This window comes from Aquila chrysaetos, chromosome 24, assembly GCF_900496995.4.
Source record: "Aquila chrysaetos chrysaetos chromosome 24, bAquChr1.4, whole genome shotgun sequence".
Taxonomy (NCBI): domain Eukaryota; kingdom Metazoa; phylum Chordata; class Aves; order Accipitriformes; family Accipitridae; genus Aquila; species Aquila chrysaetos.
Genome location: NC_044027.1, coordinates 18,143,618 through 18,170,388, shown reverse-complemented (window position 1 = coordinate 18,170,388; position 26,771 = coordinate 18,143,618). Strand labels below are relative to the sequence as shown.

The 26,771-nt window shown below is 37.4% G+C and overlaps 2 protein-coding genes across 14 annotated transcripts in view; one reads left to right on the top strand and one right to left on the bottom strand.

Moving 5' to 3' along the window:
- Window positions 1-24,406, bottom strand: part of CNTRL (centriolin) — a 37,603-nt gene extending 13,197 nt beyond the window's left edge. For 5 of the 11 annotated variants that reach the window (XM_030000927.2, XM_041119605.1, XM_041119606.1 and 2 more), the window contains exons 1-25: window positions 24,156-24,283; window positions 22,284-22,539; window positions 21,710-21,843; window positions 21,037-21,167; window positions 19,568-19,709; window positions 18,552-18,738; window positions 18,261-18,454; window positions 17,034-17,081; window positions 16,331-16,450; window positions 15,232-15,457; window positions 14,652-14,761; window positions 13,285-13,479; window positions 10,535-10,688; window positions 9,618-9,838; window positions 8,695-8,871; window positions 7,570-7,704; window positions 5,979-6,124; window positions 5,325-5,505; window positions 4,150-4,329; window positions 3,663-3,842; window positions 2,996-3,112; window positions 2,425-2,569; window positions 1,496-1,635; window positions 823-1,009; window positions 256-566 (exon numbers count right to left, since the gene is read on the bottom strand). In XM_030000927.2, the coding sequence (XP_029856787.1) occupies window positions 256-566; window positions 823-1,009; window positions 1,496-1,635; window positions 2,425-2,569; window positions 2,996-3,112; window positions 3,663-3,842; window positions 4,150-4,329; window positions 5,325-5,505; window positions 5,979-6,124; window positions 7,570-7,704; window positions 8,695-8,871; window positions 9,618-9,838; window positions 10,535-10,688; window positions 13,285-13,479; window positions 14,652-14,761; window positions 15,232-15,457; window positions 16,331-16,450; window positions 17,034-17,081; window positions 18,261-18,454; window positions 18,552-18,738; window positions 19,568-19,709; window positions 21,037-21,167; window positions 21,710-21,843; window positions 22,284-22,506 (3,984 nt within the window). In that variant the 5' untranslated portion in view covers window positions 22,507-22,539; window positions 24,156-24,283. Of the gene's footprint in view, window positions 1-255; window positions 567-822; window positions 1,010-1,495; window positions 1,636-2,424; window positions 2,570-2,995; window positions 3,113-3,662; window positions 3,843-4,149; window positions 4,330-5,324; window positions 5,506-5,978; window positions 6,125-7,569; window positions 7,705-8,694; window positions 8,872-9,617; window positions 9,839-10,534; window positions 10,689-11,769; window positions 12,012-13,284; window positions 13,480-14,651; window positions 14,762-15,231; window positions 15,458-16,330; window positions 16,451-17,033; window positions 17,082-18,260; window positions 18,455-18,551; window positions 18,739-19,567; window positions 19,710-21,036; window positions 21,169-21,709; window positions 21,844-22,283; window positions 22,540-24,155 lie in introns of those variants that run through there. The other 6 variants (XM_030000930.2, XM_030000931.2, XM_041119603.1 and 3 more) reach the window with 5 other exon arrangements.
- A 41-nt stretch (window positions 24,407-24,447) lies between these two features.
- C5 (complement C5) overlaps window positions 24,448-26,771 on the top strand; it is a 30,051-nt gene continuing 27,727 nt past the window's right edge. The window contains exon 1 of one of the 3 annotated variants that reach the window (XM_030000938.2): window positions 24,448-24,589. In XM_030000938.2, the coding sequence (XP_029856798.1) occupies window positions 24,474-24,589 (116 nt within the window). In that variant the 5' untranslated portion in view covers window positions 24,448-24,473. Of the gene's footprint in view, window positions 24,590-25,820; window positions 26,124-26,202; window positions 26,368-26,771 lie in introns of those variants that run through there. The other 2 variants (XM_030000939.2, XM_041119610.1) reach the window with 2 other exon arrangements.

Below are 26,771 nucleotides of genomic sequence, written 5' to 3'. Positions count from 1 at the left end.
AGCTACAGATAGCAAAGACCAGACTATTAGCACTGAAGGTAGAACATTCTTATCAGCAAGCTCTCTCAGGTCCAGAACCTTTCTAGCAAGGACTTTGTTATTTTTTTGAAAAACTGGACCAATCTGATCTGTGAAAATGAGGTTTTGGTTTTTTGCATTTTTTTTTTGAGAAAGCATAGGTCAAAAGATCTTCCTAATCCATTCATAAGTCAGTTGGCTATGGTTAAACCTGCAGCTCACAGCTCTGTATCTTACCAAATCATGATGTTCAGGCACATTGCAGTGAAGCACTCCAACAGGAATGAGTGGGACGGTGAAGTTTGGAGGAAGAGGGCCATAAACAACCTGGGCTCCCACAGGAGGTGGGCCATAGATAACAGATCCAGGAGCAATTGAACCTCCACTTGCTGCTGCAGGAGGAGGGCCATAAACCACAGTTCCCTGAGGTACAGGGGCACCATCTGGAAGGACTGTGTAAATAACTGTACCAGGTGGTGGTACAAAGGGCAGGTCTTTGGGAACATGAGTTTCTTCATTTCCTTCACTATCGTCTTTCGCTCTTCCATCTTTACCAAAAAAACCAAACCAAAACAAAAGGTTATTTTTAATCACTTTTTCAGTAAAAGATACTCTTCAAATGCACATTTTAAATTCTATGTAATGTACAAAAGTGTAATAAATGCTGCTTAAACCAAATATGAGTTTAACAGTAATAAACATTTATAATTCACTTGTGCACATCAAAAAAAATTCACTGTGAACTCTAAGCAAGTCCATCTTTAGTATGGTCCTAAACATTCTGAGACCATGAGACTGACTTACCTTTACCAGACTCTGTTTTGCACAACCTAGTTCTGACTGGTGAATAAACCCAACATCCTCCTTGACTGGGCAAGTCTTCCTTCCTGCTCTGTCTGTCCTGACCACACCCTCTTCTGGGTTGGGATGTGCCAGAACACAGTAAACAAACTCCAGAATCTTTTGTGCTACGGGAAGCAGGAGTTGAAGCCTAAAGAAAAAAACAGTATGTGTTAATCTAGAAATAACAAATCACATAAAGTAAATTATTTGTTGTAGACATTCTAAAGCACTGATTTTTCAAGAACAGGCTATACATACTCTGCTTTCTCTCACTTCCAAACATCATGCTGCTTTTAAAAGCAAGCACTACATCTGTTTTAACAGTATTTCTCTTAAATTCAGACAAATGCTGTTTTGCAAGAAATGTTTGTCTGTAATGTCCCCTTTTAACCTTTACCTAAATGAATTTACAGTACTGCATTTTGAATAATTGTCTCCAAATTTTACGCACACTGGATTCCAATTACTACAGAGTAATAGGCTTTATCAGGGAACGTTTGTCTATGTCTTGTTTCAGTATTTCTCTTATATGCCAGCCAATATTTTTTCTTAAGTCTCTCCCAGACCTAGGAAGTTTATAATGGACCTTCCCATATCAAATGGCTTTCCACATAATAGGATTTTTATTTCTGACCTGTGATGATGGCATGTAATACCAGTATCCCCTTCTTTTCAATGGATCCGCTATACTGGTAATGTAATCATTCTGGTATGAAAGCACATTTTTGAGTGCTGCAATTTCATCTTGTAAGTTGCCAATTTCATCTTTGTTACCTGTAAATTAATGACAGTTTTATAGGCGTATATAAGGCAAAGAATTAAGTCATAAATACTGCATTCAGCTTTTCCCTCATTGTTATCCTGTTAACCTGAAACAATATTAAAAAAAATGAATTGCCGGGGGAAACAAACTAAACGTTATTATATCGTGATGTAGACATACACTGGTCCTTGCAAGTTTGTCATGTTAAGATTGTAGAAATACAAGTTCATATACAGGTAACTGATGCTCATTTTTCCTTATATATAGATCTTTGACAGTGTTCTACAGCAGTATAAACTGAACACATAGCACAACTAGTGTTTTCTAAATAGTTGTAAAAGTGTTGTTAATACAAACCAATGAAAACTAACACACGATCATTCTGATTTTCAAACTGAGGAAAAACTTAACTACATTTCCAAAGGTCACATGGCACGGCAACTGGCAAAGGTAGAAACCTGGAAGTGCTAGTGCCACTGCTGGTCCTTAACCATCCATATCCTCCATTCTTCATATTTGAAGAAGCAAAGATCCATACGCTTCACATAACTGCACTTTATCTTGCTTTTTGCTTCATATACATAGATACAGAGAATCCACTGAAGCACGGTGATTTAAGGACTGAATGCATCCTGTATAAGAACTGTACAGAAAGGTATCCTGAACACTTTATTCCCCTAGAATAAACTTCCAGAGCTCTGAACAGCTTCTCAGATCAAACAGCGAGAAATATGGAGAAGAAAGTAAAGTCTTCCGCATCCATGCTTATCCAGAAGAAATGGAGAGAAAAGATAAATTACCTGTCCCAATGTTATCCAACAACCATCTTAAACGGTCAATTTCCGCTTTTTGTTGCTCCATAGCTTCGTTTAATTTATCAATTTCAAACTTCTGAGAGCTTGATGCAACAGTCTTCTCGCCAGCTTTCTCCATTTCATGCTGAAGCTATTTAAAATATAAGTTTAAATCAAAGCACTTCAGTTTAAATTAGATTGTGCTAAAACTTTTTCAAGCCTGCTCATCCGTCCCTACAAAAATGCTCATTCAGCAAAATGCGTGTACTACCTGGATGCAACAAAATTGTTCTTCCCATCCCCTCATATGACCAAGGCTTACAGACATAGCCATGTAAAGGCACTTAAGTGAACAGGTGATAGTTTTACTTAAAAGTCAGCTACTTGAGCCAGTGAGGTTTTAATTTTGTTCTTTGGCAGATGTCGGGAAGGAAGAACATTGTGAATTGGGAAAACTTGAGGAAAAAGGGCAGGGCAGACACCTCTAAATATGGCATTTTGAGAAACTCACTGAACAACTATATCTAAGTATTTTATCGTCCTGATATAACATAGAGCAAACATCACTGCAACCTACCTGTTCTTCCTTCTCTTTGAGGAGCTGTTGCAACAATTCTATTTCTGCTTCTGCTCTGGCAAGATCCCGGGCTGCACGAGCTGCCTCAGCACAGAACTCTTCAGCTTCCTCAATCTCCTGAAATTGAAATTTTAGTTTGAGCTTTAGTTTGCAAGAATACTTCACAAGCTTGCAGATGTCTCATGCAGCTTTGTGAAAAGCTGACTAGTACAAAGCATCTGCACTTGTCTGTTCTGGAATTCCAGAAACTGCAAGGTTTATGTAAAATAATGTTTCTCCTTTAACTTTACAGTATTTCTACAGAGGAGATGTTAATATGTAGCCAAAAATGGTTCCCAATTTTAAAAACTCAAAAGTGTAAGAACAAAGTTCCATAGTCCCTTCTTTTCCTTTTCTATCTTATGTAACAATGTATTATCTATTGTCTGACTTTCAGTTAATAAGAGATTAAACCTGCCCCTCCCTCACCTTCTAACACACAGCAAGCATTTATCTACTATATTTCAAGATGAGACACTGTCTGAAGCAAGAGCTCCTGTGCAGCAGGACAATTCAGAACAAAAGCTTTGAAGCTGAATTTAAAAGACAACACCAGGACTGCTCCCATTATGATGGCATTAGAAAGCACTACTTATATGCAAGCAATTAATTCTCAATGTTGATTTACCTCAGCTCGCTCCTGATTAATTCTGAGAACAGTCCCACGAAGAGCCTTTAGCTGATTTTTAGCAATGGAGAGCTCTGTGGCTGCCATTTTATCTGAAGTGATGATTGCTCTCTTTAATTCCTTCAGTTCTTTATCTAGACTGACAAATTGCATTTGTGCCCTGGCATCTTCTATTTTTTTCTGAAACCAGAAAAATAATAGGCTTTATAAGTTTTAAGTAAAAAGCAGCATGGAAAAAAGGCTTTCTGTTGGTATGACTTTTTTCCCCATACATATCCCATTTTGTATTGTATGCACAGAAGTAACAGAAAAAAACCACTAAAGCAAGGACAACCAATAAAATTTAAGGAAAAGAAAGATGTTGAATATAACCTCTGTGTTCCTTCCTGTATTTGATCTATCTTAGAAAGCAGAATAATTCAGAAGTTTTTGAATCTTCTTTTCGTGAGCACAGATAGTGCATGGACTTGTCCTTACTCATTCCTACCCTTTTCTCTAAATCTTCCAGTTGTGCAAGAATAGTGTCTTTCTCTTCATCTGCCTCTTGGAGCTGTTGATCAGCAAGGCCCTGAATTTCTTCCATGCTCTTTATTTTTTCATGTAAACGTTGAATTTCATTCTCTAACTGATGGACCTTGTTCTTATTCTGCCTGTTTTCAGCTTTAACCTATAAGTGAAATAAATTAAAATGAGTAGCCAGAAATAGATTATTTTTTTTTTCAACCAAAAGCCACCCTATTTTAGTGATTTAAAGAAACATCTTTCGGGAAGTGCAGTTACCAGCATACTTTGTACCAGAAGAGAAAGGAAAAATAACTGCTTTGCCACTGTAACTATTAGATTTTAAAAGTGCCCAAGTTATCTTGGTAGTGGTATGTGTAGTGATCTTTCGAGGAGGTTAGTGGTTATATTTTTCTACCTGTAATTAAACTCTTTTTTGCCTCTGAGACATACCATTGAGTCTAAATTCTAATTCACCAAATAATCAGGCAAAAATCATAAGGACTATTAATAATAATTAAAAAAAAAATAAGTAATTCAGACTCCAACATGAACACCAAAAAGTGGGTCTCTCCTTGTCATACAGCTAAAATGAGAGATTGCTTGCAGAAGTTTTAATGCACATTAAATCCTTCTCCTACAAGCAATATTTTTTGCAAGCTTTATATAATAAAAGCCAACAAAAGGCTGCAAAGGAGCATGTGTCCTGTCAGATATCCAATTTAACACTTATCAAAAGAAAGCAAGAATGGCTGATGTATTTCACTACTTTAACCAGAATTTCACAGTATACACAGCACAGAAGTGGTCGATTATTTGTTTTTCCTCTTCACAAGCTTTTGCCTGCTTATACAGTTTCTTTATAATGACAATTACTACATGGCATACATTTGTGCACAAAAGGAAAATCAAGCTCTAATAATGGTTAGTATTCCTGTTCTAATCACAAGTAACAGCAGCCTGCTCTGATGCAAGTCGTCAATGTGTTTCTGACAAGCAAATGTATTCAATTTGTCTACCTTTAGTAAAATTATACTCTTCTGGAAGATGGAGGGTAGCAAAGCTATATCTCTAGTGAAACTTGATCCTTCAGCTGCAAGTTATGTTTTTTAGACTAAGCTGCAATTGTCTTACTCTTGCTTCTGTTGTTTTGATACGTGCCTGTCTATATTTCTCCTGTACCTCTTCCAGTTTGTCCTGCTGGGATACCATTTCTTCCTGCAATTGTCTCTGTCTAGCCCATGCTTTCTCTTTTTCCCTCTGAGCATCAGCAAGGATGTCATTAAATTCTTTCTGTAGATTTGCAAGGCTTTTCCCTAAAACATCAGCTGAATTCTGACACCTGAAAGAGAAACAATCCAGGTTCCAAGACAGAAAAATATTGATTTTAAATTGTGATACCAGATACTGAAATAATGAAGCCTAATACAATAGTACAAGTTTAAAACATTCAATGTAAATGTACTCAGGTGCAGCACTGAACATGTTAAGACAGTACAGACAGACCTCCACCCTGGCTCTATTTATACCATTCTGTCTTTGTTTATTACCATTCTTTGTTGCTAGGGTTAAAGAGGGGGAAAAAGTTTGCTCTGTCCCTTGCAGTGAAACCCAAGAGGACTGCATATTTCCCTCAGTAATATAATTACTGAGCTTGGGTGATGTTCTCTTAACAACCACAGGGTGCTGAAGTTTATGTCTAACCTGCCCCAGGTGGCACTCAGTAGGATGCAACACATGTACCTTGTTGCTCTCATGTACTTACCACTTTCACATGCACAAATGTAACACTGTTTGTACTTTTATTTTACTCACTTAATTTCTCCAACTCCTGTCTGAAGCTTTTGCTTGAGTTCATTTATACAAGCTAAGACCTCCTCAGGATGAATTAAGTTACCAACTGCATGGTTTAGCTGATTCTGAAGATCTTTAAGCTGTTGTTTCAGTAGATTATTGTCTCCCTAAAAAAAGACAGACAAAAAAACCCCACACACAACCATAAGCAAACATGCACAAACAATAAAAGCTACAATTTTTAATACCTAGATCTGTTTTGGGGTTTTTCTTGTTGTTGAGTTTTTGTTGGGTTGGGGTTTTTGTGTTTGTTTTTTCTGTTTTTTAAATAAGAGTCCAAACATTTTTTTCAGTGTGGCCTGAACCACTATCAACCACAAAACAAGAACACCCCAAACAATCTTTGCCTTTCAGTTTCTGTTATGTTACACGTATTTGAATACCAGTTAAAAAATGATCTTATCCTTTCTCTAAACTAAGGAAGTACTGTCTTTATGTAAGTAAAGCCCAGTGACATACAGAAGCCCATCCCACTATCTACCCATAATAGAAGATGGAACAATTGCAGACGCTGTCCCAGCCACTAGACCAAGGAGTCACTCCTGTCCTGGCCCCATAGGTCTTGAACTCTTCTCTGCACATCAGCAAGCTTCAGCAAAAATGACAGTGCTAATGTCTGGTGAGGATCCTTTATAAGTTCTTCCTGAAGCAGTCAGGCAGTTGGACTAGATACTTGTTGTAGGTCCCTTCCAAATGAACTATTCTATTCTATTCTAGTGGTCATTGTATCCTCTGAGGAGTATGTGAGATGGGAAAAGGGGATCTGACAGATACAAAGAAGGACTGAATCCAGCCTTCCCACATTGAGGGAAACTGCTGATCACCCAGCACTTTAAAAAAAAAAAAAAAAAAAAAAAAAAAAGGGTGGGGTGGGGATGGGGTGGGTGTCCTTTGCCAGCCATATTTTGAAGATCTTGAACCCAGTATATTACTCTTGCCTAGAGAAATCCTGTTGACTGAACCTTTCAGCAGCTTTAGGAAGAGGAACACTCAGTTTCTAATCTCAATTAAGATGAGGCACTGATCTGTGACACTGTATTAAAGTAGAGATATTTCTGTACACCTATGCAGTTTATGAAATGCCTGTCACTTCAAGTATCACAAGCTCTGTTGCCTGTTGTACTTGGACACCATTACTGTTTTGTGGCAATTAAGTAAGATTCCTCAAGATCACAGCTTTAAACAGAGGCAATAAATTCTGGTTTAGGTATTGGATCAGTTTTTTCTTCTGCATCCAAATAGTTTTCTTACTGACACGTACTGGATGAAGCTTGTGGGAAATGAAGATATACATATAACAATTTATCAATCCCTCTGCAATATAACTGAGCAGCCCTGAAATTATTTTAAAGGTCAATCTAAATACCTAAAATAGAGAGAAAAAAAGACTATGGTGTATGGTCTCTGCATAAGAAAATTAAAGTCATAAATACTACTGAACTTCAAAACAAGATCACACAGAATCCTTTAAAATTCTCATCACTTCCCACTTGGGGAAGTGGGGAAACATACTGTGTATCAGGTAACATTTTAAAGGCAAGAAATACTTCACCTGCAATTGTTTGAACTGAGAAAGGAGCTTATAATTTTGTTGTTCCTTCTCTTCTGCTAGTTGTGCTTTGGTCAGAGCATTCTCTAATGCTTGCCGTTCTTTTTCAAGTTCAGCTTGCAGGGCTGACAGTTCCATCTACAAACACAGAAAACCTTCAGATTAATATCCCCACTCCCAATCCCAACCTGTCACACAAACACACAGAAGCTGTGTTCCTTGAAACAGTAACAATATGACAACACCTCCTAAAAAAACCCAACAGAACAACCCCAACCATCCCAAATCAACCCATTACCATATATACATAACAGGTGTATTTCCTAAAACATCATCATCATCATCATGACTTGCACTGTAAATTCTAATCTAGACCTAGCATGAGCACGTCCTACCCACCAGGTAACTGATAGATTTATGTTTTATCAGTGTTCTCCAGAGACCTTTCAAGTTTTTCCTGAAACATCAAAACTGAAAGACTTGGAAGGGTTGGGGACAGAACACCACACTTTACTGTTTTGCATTTTCATTTCTGCCTGCAATCTGGAATGTGCAGTTGGAATACATCTTGCAAAAAAACCTCACCATGTTGATTTCTGATGAATGGAAACTGAACCAAGATAGTACTGTACATCATGATCATACGCGAATCCAAATGAGGATCCCCAACGGTAAGATAAATGGGATTGTACAAATTAAAGCATATATTGTGCTTCCGCAGCAGAAAGCTACTTCTTTATAATATATTACAAAGTAAAAATAAATATTTGCTCTAAAACTCAATTTCTACTACAAAGAGCAAAGGCAAACTTCGTCTTTCACCTGCTACTTTTCACAGGACTGCTTTAGTGTAACTTCTTTGATGTGTGCATGTTTATCTCTTTCCTAAAAGATGCAGATTCTCCTTTTAAATACGGTCAGTATTCTCTACAAGGCCCCCACATGATCTGTACCTTGCTTCAATGCAGAGTTACAAATCCTAACAAACTGATACCACCTTCCATTTGGGGGCACAAAACCAACAATTATTTGCAAGTCAGTGTTGGAGATGTGGTATGGAAGAAAGTTTGGTCATCCCTCATCCGGGGGTAGATTATCCCTTTGGTAGTGCAAGAGCTCTGTTCCTACCTGGCTAAGTTGTTTCAGTCTTTCCAATTCTTCTTTATGCTGATTGGCTTCAGTGTCTCTGTCTCTTAGCTGGGCTTCCAGTTCAGCCTCATAGGCACTGATGTCCCCTTGTGCCTCTCTAAGCGATTCATTTATTTCTCGCTGCTCTTGCAGTGCACCTTCTAGCATTTTAATTTCCTGGAATTTTACATTCATTTTAGAAATACGTACACAGGAGAGACAGGATCTCTTAAGAGTACATTGCCTCTCTTCCTCCCTTACTCTGAAACCCACCGTCAGTATGACACAGGTAGGTCAAAATAGAGACACTAATCACTAAACATTACAGCTTAAAGCTAGGTGGCACTACTACAAAGGTCAGGTCAATGACGCTGTTGTGACAGACTGTACAAAAATCTACACTTAAGTTAGAAAGGTGTAGCTTAAAGCGGTACACATTTGTCACTGGTATTAAGGTTTACATAAAACTTATCAGGATACTAAGACAGCTCTCTAAGAAATTGGCTGATGGGACAGATGCAAGATAATAACACACACGTCCTCAGCTAGTGTCCAGACAGTTTTCGCTAATGCAATGCACTATGGTATCAACTGCAAATCCATTTTTAGTAACGTCTGAAAGGCAAAGCCTGCATTTCTGAGACACCTTCCATAAAGTACAGATTTATTGTATGTCTCTTGCAACTGGTTTTAAAGGCCAAATTCTGTTCTTAATATGCATGGGAACATCAAATTGAAGTTACCACAACAAAAAATTACTTTATCCAAGTAACTGTGCTTTGCTATTCCCAATTTGATAATTTGGTTTTTCTTTTTGTTGGGTTGTTTTTTGGTTTTGTGGGTTTTTTTTGTTTGTTTTTTTTTTTTTTAGAGTTAATTCTTAGGTATCTGAATTTGGGAAGAAACATAGTATTAAGCCTTACTTTTCTCATATTTTCTGCATCCATGGCAACTATTTCCAGGTTGTTTCTTTCCTCCTCTAGATCTGCCAATCTTTGTAGCAAAGATTCTTTATCTTTCTGCAACTCCTTACATGCATCATTGGCCTGTTTTGCCTGACACTTAACACTTTCCAGGTATTCCTGTAAGCCAATGATAATACTTTCTAAATCCCTCTTCAGCGCTTCATTTGTTGCTATCTGACCTGAAGAAATGCAAAACAAATTTAAGATAGTTAAGAAACCACACTTATTTACAAAACAAACAAAACGGCCTTTCTTCATCTTCTTTAAGATGTTCGCCTATTGGAATATGTAGTAACAACAAGTAACTAGAACACAACCAGAAAATGCCTGTGCTGTGTTTTAAAGGCTATGAGTTCCCATATTACCATATTAACCTGACCACTGGAAGAGTTAACAACAAACTGCAGTTCTTTGTGCATTCCTACCCCTACCTAAGATGACATTTGTTACCTTTACACTTAAATCAATTTTGTTTCAGTTTTTATATTCATATTATTTTCTGGGATATTTACTTTCACATAGACTAGGTGTACATTAAACGTATACATAAATGTAGTTTGTTGATTTATTAAGTCAGTTTCCAGAACTTCCCTCCCACCTTAAGGAAAAAAAAAAAAAAAAAACCAAAAAAAAAAAACCACCACACCACCCCCCCCCTGCAAACTGCCTTCCCCAACCATGTACAAGTGAGGTGAACATACTTTAAATAAATAATCTACCCAAAGTCTCCTTTTAGATAAGAATAGTTTTTTAACCTTTTCCTACACACTGTGTATTTCATTTAAGCAAAGATAAACAAAACTGAATGCCCAATTCAATTGTCATGTTATCCTAAATGCAAGAAATACTACCGTAAAACAAAAAGAAAAATTTACCATCAGTGAGCTGTTGCTCCAAGTCCTTGATTTCCTCAGTTTCCTTAGCAATCCTAGAAAGCATTTCATCCAGGCGACTCTCAAGCTGTTTGTAATGTTTGTTCATTACATCAAACTGCTGTTCTTTACTTGCTTTTTGAGCTCTCATGTGAGCCTGTAAATTAACAGTTGGAAAGGTAAAGTGGGATAACATCAATATTACTAAGATTAAAATTAAAAAAGTCAAATCATTATTTTAGCACAGTTCCGCAGTGTTTTACTACAGGCAGCAAAAGTCACAAGTGCAGCATATGCTGTGGTGCTTGGGGTTGATTTTTTTTTTGTTATTTTTCCGCATTACTGCCCCACAAAGAATCCCAGATAGGCAAGCAATCTGTGTGACTAACAGCATCGTTAGTAGTCTCCCCCTTGCCCAGGCATGATGAATAAGGCTTGCATTTATGAATTATTACTCATGGCTACTACCTTTCTTCCTGCCTTTACTTTTTGTCATACCATTTCCTCTTTCGGTCAAGAACAAACATGATTTCCTCCAGCAGTTGCATTGCCTTCACAGCAGATGATGCTTTAGAAAATGTCAGGTCACCACCCGAAGGAGAATACTCCGAACAACCAGCAAGTCAGGCCAACTTTATAGCCAAGATTTACTTAAAGCAGATTTTTTTTTTTTTTTTTTTTGTTAATATATATTTCTGGGAAATACACCATACCCGCAGCTCACAGACTTTGGTCAGGAATTCATGCATTTAGTATGAATTTAGCCAGTAATTTCAGCTCTATACAAAACTTGGTTATCAACACAATATAGTGCTATCTGTTTCTCACTGGTATGAAAGCACTCACAAACAACTCAAATGCCAGAAAACTTTGAAAAATACAGAATTATAGTGCCATGATAAACAGCACCTTCTTCTTACTACTCAAAAAAAATAAGCCAAGCTAGCAGTAGAAATTTTAAATAAAAGTTCTCAGAAAAATCACTTATAAAGTTGCTTCCATAACAAAAGTAAAGGGTACAAACATAGCTGTATTTTTAATGTATTAAACCGGAAGTTATTTTTAACATTCAGTTTAGTACAACCCAGCTTGTCACCTTGTTAAAGACAAACTACCATTCGGCTTTCAAAAGTGAAATTTCAACAAGTAAAACCCAAGCAGAGGCGCTGCTGCTGAGTCATTTTGCTGCAGCTGCTGAAAGCCACAAAAGCCCTGTTTGAAAAAACCCAAACACTTACAGCTTTGCCTTTGTCTTTTCTTCCTCCGATATCATTTGGAAAACGCCCCACCCCTGCTCTAGAATTCATTTGACTAAAGAACCGGTATCTTCAGCACAGAAAGCAATCAAGCGGAGTCTCCCATCTGCTCCGAACGCCTCTGCTCCCCCAGCAGCAGGCTGGTTACAACGTCCTCCGCAGCCCCGGAGGAGCGCGGGGCCGGAGCTCCCCGCCGCTGGCCCGGGCCGTTCCCCGCTCCGCCGGCGGTTGGTCCCGGCCGGCGCTTCCTGTGTTGTCGTTTGAAGCGAGGGGCGGCTGCGGGAAGGGCCGGGCTCGCTCCCTGCAAGGGGCCTGGCCAGCCGCTTAGGGATCCTGCCTGAAAGGCACACGGCCCTCCTGTTACTAACAGCTGGGGGGGGGGTAAAAATTGAAAAAAAATACACATTTTTTAAAAGTGTTTGCAGGCGTCAGCTGAAAACAGGAGCCAAACCTAAAGAGTCTTTCTTTGCATACTTAAAAGCATCAAGCTGGCCTGAAAAGCTCTCATTTAAAAAGACATAAGCATTTTTAAAACACTATGAAAAATGTCATCCCACTTCATTTTAATTTAAAATGTCTATAAACGTTTGCTGTACCTGCACACGCTAATAACTCAGAAATGAAAAAATCTTGCTTCCCTGGAGATCCAAGAAATGAGACTATCAAGCTAGAGCTCCTCTTGGTGCATCCAGCTTTGCCCCAAACCTGCAACATGTACCTCTGAGACCTTGTGGAATCTTACCAGTAATGACAGGACTGTACGTGACAGCAGAGAAAGGGCACGAGTCCCCACCAAAAAGGCAGTATAAATCTTTTCAGAATTACATTTATTGAAAATTGAGTCTAGTTTTAGGATGCTGAACTACTGTGTAAAGCCAAAGCTGCTACTGCTGCCTTGAGCTGTCTGCAGTTCACAGGCTGGAATATTAATACAAGCTGTCACCACTTCGGACAGGTCAGCTACATCTGCTACTCAGACACTACAGTTTTTCCAGGCTGACCTCTGGCAAACAGACTTTTGTGCCAATGCAAGAGCTCTCTGACAAAGCAGGACTTCAGCTATAGGCCTGTAGCAGTTACACAGACCTTTAAAAATCTTTAGGCCAGATTCTACAAAAAGATGCGTTAAGGATTTCTTACGCAGAAATTGTCTCCAAGGCTCTGCAGAGCATGTGTTTGCAAAGCATCAAGATCTAGTTCTCAATGTACTGTACATCAACTGCATTGAAAAATCAGTTGCCCAAGTGTTTTACCAAAGTTTATTTTTGTTCGGGGGGTGTGTGGTGTGTTTGTTTTTTGTTTGTTTTTTTTTTTAATTCTGATGAGTTAGATGTTATCATTTGAAAAACATACAAGTAAACTGATAAATAGGAAAAGAATGTATAATTCACAAAATAGGCGTAACTGAATGATAATCTATTAAAGCAGCCTTTACTACATTTCTCAGTACATGAATATATGCAGTACATATAAACTTAAGATTTCAGTTTTACTTACATGTTTTGGGTCTTCAGGATTCACAGAAGCAAGAGAACTCTGCAAGTCTTCAAGCTCTTTCTGTTTTTTCCCTATTTCTCTTTTCTGTTTCTCCATTTGATTTTCCAGTTCTAAAGCTTCCTTGTGTAGCTGATGCAGGATTTGTATCTTTCCACTCAATTGCTGTTCAAGACCTTCCTTGTTGGCCTGTGATATCTGGAGATCGTATTAGGAGGTTGGGTAAAATAGTTTAATTGGAAATACACAGCTGATCAAGAACATCTTTAAAAGTTAAATCAGACTGCTAGTTTAGCCTAACAGGTTGCCTAAAAGTGATCTATTCATTGATTTGAATCGTCTTTATTTTCTTAAGGTAACAAAAACTCATAGGATTTTCTCAAAAAGAGAAAATAGAATGATCGTTTGCTTATGGTAAATAGAAATTTCATAACATTAGTCTACCATACCAGGAAACACCAGAACCCTCATTTTGACTATCATCCTCAAGTGTTTTGTTTTCCCACCAGACTTCAAAAGTCTCTTTAATTCCTTCTTGCAGTCTTAAGACAACTATCTGGACTGTCTTTTTTCCCTCCCCCTCCCACAGTTATGACTTCTTAAGTTAAAATATGGAAGATCCTGGTCATTGATTTTAAGGCAAGTTTAAAGTCTAAAAATAGCAATAATTTATGACAGTTGAAGAAATGGAAGATACAATTTTAGTTTTATGCTGATAAGTGTTCTTAAATTAATTCTTGCTGCCAATTATGTAGCTACATTGCTTATTATTAGCTGCACAACTAAACATACACAGTTATAGTCCTTCCTGGAAAGGCCTTTTCTGATAAATAAGAACATATTCAATCCATACAATTATACTGAGAGGTTCAGGTAAAACTTTCTTTCTCATGAACATGTATGTCATGACACCAGCACTGCTTATGATGTTGGGCCATTACCCTGTTACTTTCTGCTCTGTCTACTAAGCCTTTACGCAGCTATAAGCTTATGGTTATGGGAACTGAGAAGGTATGTTCAAATTCAAATCCAAGTCTCCTGCTGCACAATGCAGTGACCCCTAACTGTCCACTTAGTGCAGTACTCAAATCTATATTTATGTTCTTCCAAAGTGTTCTGGGCAAAGTTAACAATCATCAGCAGCATCACATGGAACATGTTTAGATGCAATTAATTGCACTACAACTCTGACAGCTTATTTATAAACAAGCTATCTAAAACCTGTAAGATTTTTCTGATGCATGACAAATGGATTTACATATGTACAATGTCTCCTTTAAAAAAGAATGGGGAGAAAGAGTTCTATTTTCTACATCAACACTGCTTCAAACACTTTCCCTTGCTATTCATGTAGCAACTACTTTGCATACTTTTTTCTGAGCCAGAGCATCCTCCAGTTGTTGCAGTTCCCCTGTTACTTTCAAAACTTGTTGCTCTGCATTTCCTATTGCACTTTGCAGTTCTTCTAATCTTCTCTGTGCTGCAGACAAAAAAAAAAAAAACAAACCAAAACCCAACACTCCACAACCCACAACATACATTATAATATTCTGCATGTGATACACGTTTTCTATTAAAATGTCAGTCAGAATGCATTTTCTTAAAATGGTGATAATCAAAACTAATACATTCTTGTTTCTCAAAAAGTATGTCTAAATTTTGAGTCTTATAAAATTATCTTAACGCATCAAATATGAAACTTCCCTATCATTCTCTTTTCAACAATATTTAATCCTTTCATCCTGAGTGATCTTAAATAATAGCAAAAAGAAATTATAATAGTTTTGACCCAAAATGCATCAAGTACGGTGTTTAGAAATTACAGTACTTACAGCCTTTGACACACTATGGCTATTCTCATGTCAAATATGTGTCAAACATTTGATCAGTGGAATAAACTACACTGATATACATATTTTAATTTTTATTTGATAAAAATTAAGATTTTACCTGAATTAATCTTTTTTTCTTTACCCTCTAGTAGTTCGTCTAGAGTTTGGAGCTGCAGTTTCAGCTGGGGTTTCTCACAGAAGTCATCTTCATTTAGTTGCATTTTTCCAGCCTCCATCTGCTGAGCTTTGTTAGCAATGTAGCCGTCTCTTATAAACATATTTCTTTTATACCTGGCCTTACCAATGTATGGGCTTTCACCAGGTACATTATCAAGTTCAACATCCTGAAATGTATGAGGCAATATGTCTTTATCTCAGAAGTATGGTTGCAGTCAACTCATAATAGAACTTTCACTCTCTTAACAAGCATATAAAAGAAAACCAATCTGAAATCAGAATAATTAGAACAGACTACACTGGACTTGTTTGGCCTTGAACATTCTTGTTATTTTATAATGGAATTAAAAACAAACAAACTCAATTGGGTTATGATCAGTTTGTTGCAAATGGGTAATGCAAGTGGGTATTTAACTGGAGGAATTTTTCTTAATATTTTAGACTTAATAGTAATATAGATTATACTTAGTCCATTTCATTATTGCACTTAAACTTTATTCAAACATGACTTAAAGAACCATTCGTAGTTAATGATTACTGATCTTTACATGTCTTGTGCAGACTCCTTTCATTCAGGCATCTCTACAATTTTTTTGAAAGTATGACAGAGGTTAGCTCTACCACGAGAAAAAAAAAACAGCTGAAAAAGGACAGAAATTCTAATACTGTCTAACTCAAGAACATTCTGGCTTTTGGAATTTCTCCAAGTGAAAGGGCCTCCAAAATTAAGCCAGAAGAAAGGATTATCATTTGTTTCCTTCATAATAGGAACGAAATATTTGTTCAGTGACTCTACTTAGCTAAACCATATGCATACATGTATGTATACCAATATTCAATACATTAAACATCACTCAGATTCAGTTTACTTCAAATCTTGTAACTTATGATTTTTAAATGAATTTTTATATTTTGCAACTAATAACTCGTAATAAAGCAGTATATATTAGAATTATAGAATAACTATTAAGTTTTCTATTTTCCAAGTTGAAAAGCAAGAGAAACAGCAATGAAAAGATCCATTATTTTTAAATTATTACCTCCGACGGAAAATAATTTAACGGCTCAAATTTTGCATCTATCTTATAAAACGCCAGTTCCTGCTCCAATTCATACTGCTTCTGGCAAGCTCGGGTTAGCTCCATTGTCTTCTGCTTTAACTAATAAACCAGTAAACAAAGTAAGTTGCATTCATTCAATTGTTATCATTATCACATACATTTCAATTCAGTAGAGAGCAGGGCAAAGACACTAACTTTCAAACGAAGCTCACATCAAAAGTAGTTAAGATGGTGTATTTTGGATCAAGAATATCAAAGTGCAACTTTATTACAAGATACAATATGACGACTAAGAGTAGACAAGAACCCACAATTAATATAACACAAATGATCACATGAAAGGCCTTTTAAGTTTACATGCTAAAATAATTTGTCACTAACTTAGGATAAAAAATAATTTGGGTACAATCCTTTAGCAAAATCCTTGCCAAATAATGAATGTATTTACTGCTACTAATGAGCAGTGAGAACTATTAAGACTCATTGTCTGTAAAAGAAACAAAATATCTCAATTGTCAAGTGTATAGAGACCCTGCATTTCATTTTAGCTTCCCTGTGCTAGTTAGGTTTTGAGCTTGGGCTTTTTTGGGGTTTTTTTTTTGTTTGTTTGTTTTGTTTTTTTTTTTCTAAACAAAGGTCCATCATGTGATTTCTCTTAAAATCAACTTTTCACGCAGAATACCTGAGGGAGAACATGCAGCAAAACTCCAATAGACAGTGGAAAGCACGACTAATGGAAGAAAAGAAATAGAACAGATGGGAATAAAGGAAAGGCTTAAAGAAATATTTTTAAAAATGATACATGTCATGCAAAAATTAACCGTGTTTCAGAGAAAAGAAAAAAAAAAAAAAAAAAAAAAAAAATCAAGAAAACTGTATCCAAAAACCACAGTGAATGTAGAGTCTCACTGGAACACTTTATACAAATGTTCCTCCTTCAGTAAACATGCAAATAAATCCTAGAAATAAAAATAACCATGCAACCCAGGAGCACAGTGGGGCTACCTTTAGTGAGGAATAAAGGCTCTGCGGAAAGGGAACTGTGACAAACCAATACATCAGCTAAAGGAAGAAAGAAGCAAGCAAAGTTTGTCATCCAAAGGATAAGAGTGGGTTAAGTTGCAAAATATATGCTGCTACATCTCACTATACTGAAAACTACATTTTAGAAATAGGCTGCTGGTTAGTGTGTGTGTGTGTTCACAGAAGAAACAGCTATAGAAATATTAGCTGTAGAGATTCTGAAGGATAAAATTTTAGAGGACAAGTCTAACAAGTAAGATAAAAGCCATATATTAAGTTCCCATCAGGTCATTCACAACCCAGCACTCTCAAGTCAACAGGACTTTTCTTGGATCTTATAGCTACCAATGAAAGATACTTGTCAAGCCAAAGATTTTAGGATGATGTGAATAAAGTACCAGTAAACTAATGGACATTACCCAAAATAATGATCAAGGGGTATTACTGACATACAACTTATACGCACACTTTGTTTTTGTAAAAGCATTCAATTTTTTCCCTTATTGCAGCAGCACTTTAAAGTCCGAACAACAGTGAAGATTCAGTACATCAGCCATTTAGCAGCTAGCGGATACTTAACCTTTCATCAACTGACAAAATTTTAAATAAACAAAAAAAAATTACTGGAGACAAACAAGTAAGTTACTATGAACTATAAATTACAAGAGTGATACCGATTGCTGGCTCAAAATACTTACTTCTTCCACAGAAAGAATACTGAAGCACTCATCAAGGAATATTCACTCTCTAAAAGTTGAAGTGCCTAAGTTTTGTCTCTCTTAGTTTTAAACATAAATCTCCAGCCACCTGAAGTCTCACACTGACAACTCTGTTTCTGACAACAAAACTATTCCAAATATTTACTTAGTGCAGGTGATTATCTTACCAATTCATTTTTGGTGTCCAGGTCCCTTTGTAGGTCTTCATAGCTTTGTTTCTGTTGCAAAGTCTTTTCTTTTAATGATTTGTTGACCTCATCTTGATGGCGAAGTTGCTCAAGCACTTTGGACTGGTTAAGTTTAAGGTTCTCCATCTCCTTTACTGTGTTTTCCAGCTCTCTTTCTAATTTTTCTATCTCTTCTGAAAAACAAAGTAACAGAAACATTCAAATAGAAATCTCTTCCATCCAAACTTAAATTTGGTGTCATTCACTATAGTTGTAACATATCACTATTACCTAAATTAAACCTCTCTAGAGCTTCCTGCCTGTCATGATTTGTCACTGGCTGTCCATCCAAGTTTTCCAGTGCTCGCAAGCAGAATATGGTGTACAAGCGGTAGTGAGGCAGACTTACAACTGGATTATCAGCAAGGAATAGAGAAGTCAGATCTTGTAGAGGCTTTAGTTTAGCTATATCATGGAGCTAAATCAAAGATAAATGGAACAATGATTAGACATCCTTTCATGAACAATTAAAACGCCATTACTGAATTTCTGATTGTATAGAACTTTTTATGTTAGGTCCATCTCTGAGGATCTATTTTAATGTTTATGCTAAAGTGGAATCTCTAAAAACCTACCAAAATACACAGTAAAGTTACTTCCTAAAATCAGCTTGTTTCTTCTATGAAAAAAATACCACTGCAAAGAGGGCAAATTTCATCAAGCTTGACCTTGGAAATTTCAAGATGACCAGGCCTGTGGATATACACAACCTTCCATTCCCCCAGACTTATAAGAAAAGGGAGCTTTTATCATGAGGAGTACTCAAAGCCAGTTCACTTCTCCTCCTAAGTAGCATTACTCATTCAGGAATTGTATTAAGTGATTTCATTTCATAGACACCCTTTTGTAGCTGCAAAACATGGAAATTAGCCTGGACAACAGAAGTAAATCTAGTCATGTCCTAAATACAAAATATAAGCAAATGGATTATTTACAGGTCTCCAAAACCATATAATTAACGTATCATAAGGGACACTACCAATAACATGCCAAAGTCTTCACATTTTCACCAAGTTTTTCCTTAGTTTCCAAAAACTTGGGCTTTCCTGAACAACATAATATAGGTTTATGCTTTGAATACCTGGCACAAAAGGAGAGTTTTTGAACTTTATTAGGCTCACAATGGCTGTATTTCACAACAGACTTTGTGGAAAGACATTCAGCAATTATTCAGAGTCAATTAATGTAAATATACCAGTTCATGAAAAGATTCTGAGCAATTATTGTTCCTAACTATAATCACTTACTGATGATATTTTATTCTGTTTCAAATTAAGGATGCGCAGGGATCTCAGTTTCTTCCCTACCCACACAGGAATACGCTCAATCTCATTCCCTGCAAGGTTCAGCTTTTGTAGATTCTGCATATGTTCTATACCTTCAATTTTACTGAAAATAAGAAGAAAAACATAACTTATCATGAACCACAGCAAATTTACAGTGTAACTGAGGCATTATGGATAAACTACACCAAAATCTGTCTCAAATAATTATCACCCAAGAGATTAGGAAAAACAGTTGTTTACTGCCATGGACTCACAATTCAAATTAAAGTACACCAGTTTACTTCCAAGTACTACATTAAGACAAAAAAAAAAAAAAAAAATCACAGCAAGACCTTCTTGCTCACTGTGGCAAAACCTTTACTTTTACTTATCTACATTTTAATATTAAAATTATTTTAATGTGTGGTAATTCCATTTTAATATGCAAAATTTGTTCTTTTTCTCCTGAGAATGTTTTGGGACACAGATAAACCAAAATAAAGATGTTTTGGGTTTTTTCCCGTACAAAGGAAGGACCAACTGTATTCTGACAGCATGCAGAACTACATTTTTTAGTGTTTTCATTAAAACACTAAATAGCTAATGAGGAAAACATACTAGGTTTTAGTTTACTTGGGCATTTATCTAAAGATATGAGTATTATAACAAAGCACAGTAGAACGTGCTCACGACCATACTATTTTTTGAGTAGGAACTGACTGTATATAACTAAAGTCTCAAAACATACAGCAGTAGCTAAAAGCTACTCTGACCTTTTCAGTACCTGTTGAGAGAGGAAGTTGTGCAAATACAATGTATAGAAATGCTAGTGTTTTGCTTACTTCCTATTGTTAACTTCTCTATTGAAATCGCAGCTTCTCTACTGCAAAGTCAGTCTCATGTAAAGATCATAATTCACTAACAGAAAAATTAAAGGAAACAAAGAATTTTGCTATTGCATGAACCATTACCCTTCAACATTTTTATACTACTCAGACAAGGTAACAGACTCTCAAAACAGTGAAAATGAAAAAGCAATTTAGTGAGTTTACGGCCTGCCTGGTCAAGCCCATTCAGCTCCTGTTCCTAAAAGAAAACTTCTTGCATTACTAGTAATAATATGCAGTAGAAGTTTAATTAAATTTTTAATGCATTTAATTGGGTTATTGTACACTCTTCGTTATGGCATCTGGAAACTTGCATTTCTGGCTTGGTTTCCTAGGAAACAAGTTTAACAGCAGCCATGGTACCCTAACAGCACTTCCCAGAACTATTTATCCATCTAAGAGCTAGTGCTTTTTAAGATCTCACCAAGGCCTGTTAGTCTTGACATACAGCTGATAGGAAATTCACCTTAACTGTTCACACCTGTGAGAGAACTCATTTAACAATAAGAGAATAACAGCTTTATTGTATCTGGGCTTACTATAACCATCAATGTTTCTGCTTACCTGATTTTGTTGCAAGACAAATTGAGTTCACGCAACTTCATCAGTTTATCCAACTTCTCAATCTTCTCTATTCGGTTGTTACTAAGATTTAGAGTCTCTAGTTTAGAGCATTTTTCCAAATTTTCTATGTACTAAAGAACAGAAAATTAATTCCTTAGGATTGCAGCTCTATTTTTTTTTTTTTAAGAGAAAGGCAGATTTCTATTTTTAACAATCACCTATTCATTAAAAAATACAAAGTATTCTAACATTTTATTAATCACAGTTTCACTGTTGCATTCTAAAACTCTGCTTTTAAGTACAGTCTTCTAAATTGTTGGAAGAGGAAAACTGGATTTTAAATTTACAATGGACCAGTCTCATCTACACAAAAGGGAACTTGCCATTCAAAAAAAACCAAACAACAAACCAAACCAGCACAATCCAAAAGCTAAAAAATTACACAAATGGATAGCATTCTAAACTTCATTCTAAGTGACCCAAGATTTTTTCTTTTGCACAAGTCTCCACTGACTTTTTTTTTTTTTTTAAACAGAACCTGCTTGTAGAACTAGGCTAACATAATTAGAATATAGCTGTTTACATCCACTTTATAAAAATAGACCTTTACTAAAAAAGAAATCAAAATGAATTTTTAACTTTGTTTAATTACCAGTTATTTTCATTAACTTACCTTAAATTTCTTGTCCCCATCTTTTGGGGAAGAAAGATTCAGTGAGCTTATACATGACAAATTTTCCTGTTTTGACAGACCTTTTATAAGGAGTTCAGTAATGTACCTAACTCCTGAACTAACACCATTTTCATCTGAAATTAAACAGAGAAACTACCTTCAGTAGTGAAAGAATTTGTTATTTTTGTATTAGTCTTTTACTTCACACTGAATACTGGGAAAACATTGAAAATTATTCCCCACCACCACCACCGGGGATGAAAAGAAACAGCACATCAGAAGCATTTACAGGAAATGACATATTAGAGGAAGCGGGTATAGCCTTTTGAAAAAGGCACAGTATGCATCTCCCTTTGCCAGTCTTCCCCCCGGCACAAAATGTAAGGAGTAAAAGTCTCATTATTCTACACAGCTTTCATTAGTATCATTTCCACATTTGAGTACCAGAAGATGAAAGCAAGTTATTCAGGGCTCTTTCCAACAGATCATACATCTTTAATCATACAGTTCACAGAACACTGGCTTTTTATACTTTTAGTATGTACTTTTATACCAGCAGTTATTTATACAATACCTTTATGAAACCTATACTCAAAAGCAGCTTCTACATTTTCTGCTGTAATATCAAGTTGTTGGTGCCTCCGCTCCATGCTTTTGCAAGCAGATGGAGAAGTCTGTTGGCTAAGAGGAGATGGCGATCTGGTACTTGAACTGACAGGAGACATTGGACTAGGTGTCCGAGAAGCTGACATCTGTGGTTTTCTACATAATGCTTTTCTTACCGAGCCTTTCTTCATTGCCAAAAATACAGAATATCATATGAACAGTATCTGGAAGAATAGAAATAAACATGTCTGTACATAAGTCTAAACCTTAATGGTTTGCATGCCAACAAAGATGCTACAGAAGCATGTTGTTTAAGGATATTAGGTGCTTGTTGTCTCAGTATCTACATGCTTAATAACACAATTTATCACTTCAGATGATACAATTTGGGACACCACAGATGTGATATTTGAAAAATTATCTCTTTAGCATAAGAAAATATTTCCAGTAATGACATTGTGCCAAAACCCACATCTAAGCCAATTTTCCAATGGGTGACAGCTTCCAGTTTTCATGGGCTAACACAAATTCGGAGGAATGGTATACCTGTTTACTTACACCATTCTACAGTGCACCAGGAACTGGCTGAACCGCTTTCTATTTTGCAACTCCATCTTGGTAACTGTCCTGCAATTTATGGTTTACACAAACTCTTTCAGGTCTGGAGATAACTCTCAACTCAAACTAACATAGTTGGCAGGGGACAGAAAGAAAGGACTAGGATCCCAATTGTTTTTACCAAAGCTAGAAATCACCCACTTTGCAGCTAGAAGAGCAAATACAAGCAAAAAAAGGCAACAGAGAAAAAAAAAAAATTAGTATCAGTCTAGCACTGGCATTCCTTCAGTGTTCCCCTTTCTGGAAGTTATTCCGTGACTGCCTGGGAAATTCCAGAGAATATTAACAGAAACTTCCCCCAGAGACAAATGTAATTCCCTAGGGATAAGTGTAGAAACAGTCATGTAGGCATTCTGTGCGTCAAAGCCTTTGTAGTAACCACCTTCAAGGAACAAATTTTTACTAAAACCTAGAGCCAGTAAACAAAAAGCACATTTTAAGACATTCTTTAAGATAGAAACGTATGCTTTGAAGGGAGCTTTGAGCTATATGAGTGATTACATTGTGTCTTGAAAAGATTTGCGTCACTAAAATGAATTTTTTTTCCTGAATCTTCAAAAAGAAGGAAAGAAAGAGCGAAGAAGCCACTCTCTTCTATCCAATAGTTGGAGGCACAACTCATTCAGGGCCAGGAAAGCGAGACTGGAGCGGGCAGGAGAGGGAAAAAGATGATGGTGAGCCAGTGAAAAGCTACTTTGGGAAGTTTCTTCATGTTTTAAGGAGAGCAGTTAAACATTTTAATGCGGTTTCTTGCGAACAGATTGCAATGAAACCCACGACAAAACTCTTACGTTAGAAGAGGCAGGGAAGAGGGGAGCGTTGAGCTGACCTGGCCGCGGAGGTGTGCCCTGGGTGTACCACACGCCCCGGCGGGGAGTAGACGGGCCCTCGGTGCTGCCAGCTTCCCCCCGCCCCGCCACCCCTCCGGGTAACGGCTGCGCACCCTCCGCGGTCCCTGCGTCCGCGGGCGCCCCAGCCGAGCCACCGGCCTCTCCCCGCCCTCCCGCCACGGCCGGCCCGCACCTGAGAGGATGGCGACCACCCAGCGCGGCACAGTGCTGCCGGCTCAGCCCCGGGCTGAGCTCCCCTCCGCGGGGCCGGGCGGCGGGGCAGCGCCGCGCCCCCAGCCCGCAGTGAGGCAGCCGGGGAGCGGGGACGCTCGCTGAAGGGGAATCCCTGTTCCCGCCGAAGGCAGTTTCCCTCAGGCCTCCGCTTTGATTACCTGCGTTGACATGGTAACGCCGTTTCACCGCTCGCCGCCGGGACAGTGGCTGCCAGGGCGGCCTCCGGGCGACCCCGAGTGAAGGCACCGACTCTCAACGCACCTCTCTCCCGCCTCCCTTCCTCGGCCGAGCGATCGTCGTCTCCACGGGCCGCCAGGCCCGAGGTGCTGCGGCTCCTTTAAGAGCCCAGCCTGAGGAGCCGAGCCGACGCCATTTTGTCTGCTTGTTGGCCGGCCACGGGTGAACGGACACGGGGGAGGGGCGGTGCAGGCCCTCGCGAAGCCACGCCCCTCTCTGACGCGGCTTTCCCGCCGGTGATGGCCCGTCCGGCGCGTGCGCTGCCTTGTCTCCTATGCCCGCCGCCAGCGGCCGATTTACCTCAGGGCAGGGCGGCGGCCCGCCCCTCCTCTGCCCGGTCCTCAGCTGCGAAAGGGTAGATTCTGAGAGGATTTGTTTTAATTAAAGCCCGAGTCACTGTACCAATAACAAAGCCTTCTCTGTCGATAGGGGGTTTTTTGAGCGTGTTTGGGTTTTTTTGGTGTTTGGTTTCTTTTTCGTGTGTGTTTTATGTATCCAAATGTATGTATCGCATATTAGCATATCAGTGTAAAGTTGTATGTAGGTGGGTTTTACTCCGGAACATTGTGTGTAGCATTGGAAATATATAATACATTTGACTGATAAACTCAATGCAGTAGGCCTAAATTACCACCATTTTCACAGGTGTTTAAATAAATCTCACAAATGTTTTTGGGCTCTTAGTTTGGAATCTATACAACTGGATGTGAAATGTAGGGTTGAAAAATCAGTAGGCCATATCTGAAAAAAGAATGTAGGGAAGGGACATAATTAGATTTAAAAAACGTTATTTCAGAATATTGTTAGACTTTAAAAGTGTTTTCCAACATTCTTCACTGTTTGCTCCTTATTGTTTACATACCACCCATGTAAACTTACTGTGAATTCTCATTGTTTGGTATTTAATAATAGGTATTTGGGCCATATTTTTAATAATATTAAGCAGCTTGCATTTCGTAAGATTTTATTCTATATATTGTTGCTTCTCTTGTAGTTTATTATATCTGTTGAGAAGCCCAAGTTGACCTTGTAATTTAATTTTATATTGATCAGAAACAGTTCTGTAAATGTCTTTCCCGTAAAGGTTGACTACAGTATTTGTTTAAACCTCAGAAGTCTTGCACAACTTTAGTTTAACTTTACATAAACTTATTTGTTGAGGTCCTATGCTTAGATATCAGGCATGCAAAGGTTTTGTCACTAATTTATTTTTTTGCAAATGCTGTTTAAAATAGTACCTGTTGTAGACGTATTGTGCCTTAATATTTTCATGTTGCAGTTTTATTTGTAATGAAAGTACTCAGTTGGCATAATCAGGAATACAAATGGCTAAAAGAAATTTGCAAGTGAAGAGTTATTTCAAAACAAAAAAATGGAAACTTCTGGTCTAAAAATATCAGCAGATTATGTTTGATATAATTCAAATGCTTTTTTTCCTTCAGAAGCAAATTTTAAATCACTTTGATTTAAATAAAAATTATTTTCTGAAGGACAAAGTGAAATTAATTTTTTGTTTGTTGGGGGAGTTCTCTTGCTACTTCTGAAAATTTTTTTTTTAATGTAGCTATCAAAGTTAGGACTGACACAGGATTGCTCTGGACATATTGAAAAATTGAAATCCTAAATTAAAAAACTCCTAAGTTTAGCTATTCTGGCTTACTTGAGAGGGGGCAGTAATGTTTTAGTAAAACATGATCTGCAATTAATTATTAACTGTGAGTGAAATGTGTTGGTGGTATTTCTGTTCATCTACAGCAGAAGCCAAATGCAGTTTAATCCAAAATCATTAGCATCTGTGGTTTGTTGTTTGTTATCATAGACGCTATGACTATTTTAATATATTTTTTTGTTTTGCTATTTTCTGGAACAACTTTTAGCCAAGAGAAAACGTAAGTAAAGAAAATATAGAATTTATTGGAAATGTTACTTGATTGTTGTCTGCTCTTTTAGGTAAATAGATAGAGAATTTAAGTAGAGCCAATACAAAAGGCACTATCCACATTGATGTGTTTTCCCGAGCGAAATTCTCACTAGTGTATATGGGACTAATGCTAGAAAAAGGACTGATGCGTCTGGAATGACTGTATTTGCTGCCGAAGAAAGAGGTAGAGTCATCTACTTACATGCCACAAGATAAACATACAAAAAGGTTAAGAAATAAAGCTGGTGCTCTTTAGCTTTTCTGTAGTGCCTGAAGACAGATACTTTGCTACAGGTTTGATGAAAGCTCTTAATTGTGTATTTTACAATTGTACTTAGTGGTGCTTTTTTGATTCTTATATCTGTTAACAATGGTATATAGAAAGCCACCAACCTAAATGCTTTTAGCATTTCAGAAAAAGAAGATGCACATACGTCAAATGTTTTGTTCAGTGGCACTTCATATGTATTTAGCTACATTATGTGATCGGGTACTAAATCCTGGCTTGTGCTTTTGTGGAATGGTGCACACTTTGGTTTATAAAGCACTGAAGAAATTAGTGTAATCCTGCAAATATTTGTTCACATTTGCCTTTACTATAAGCTGCCCCATTCAT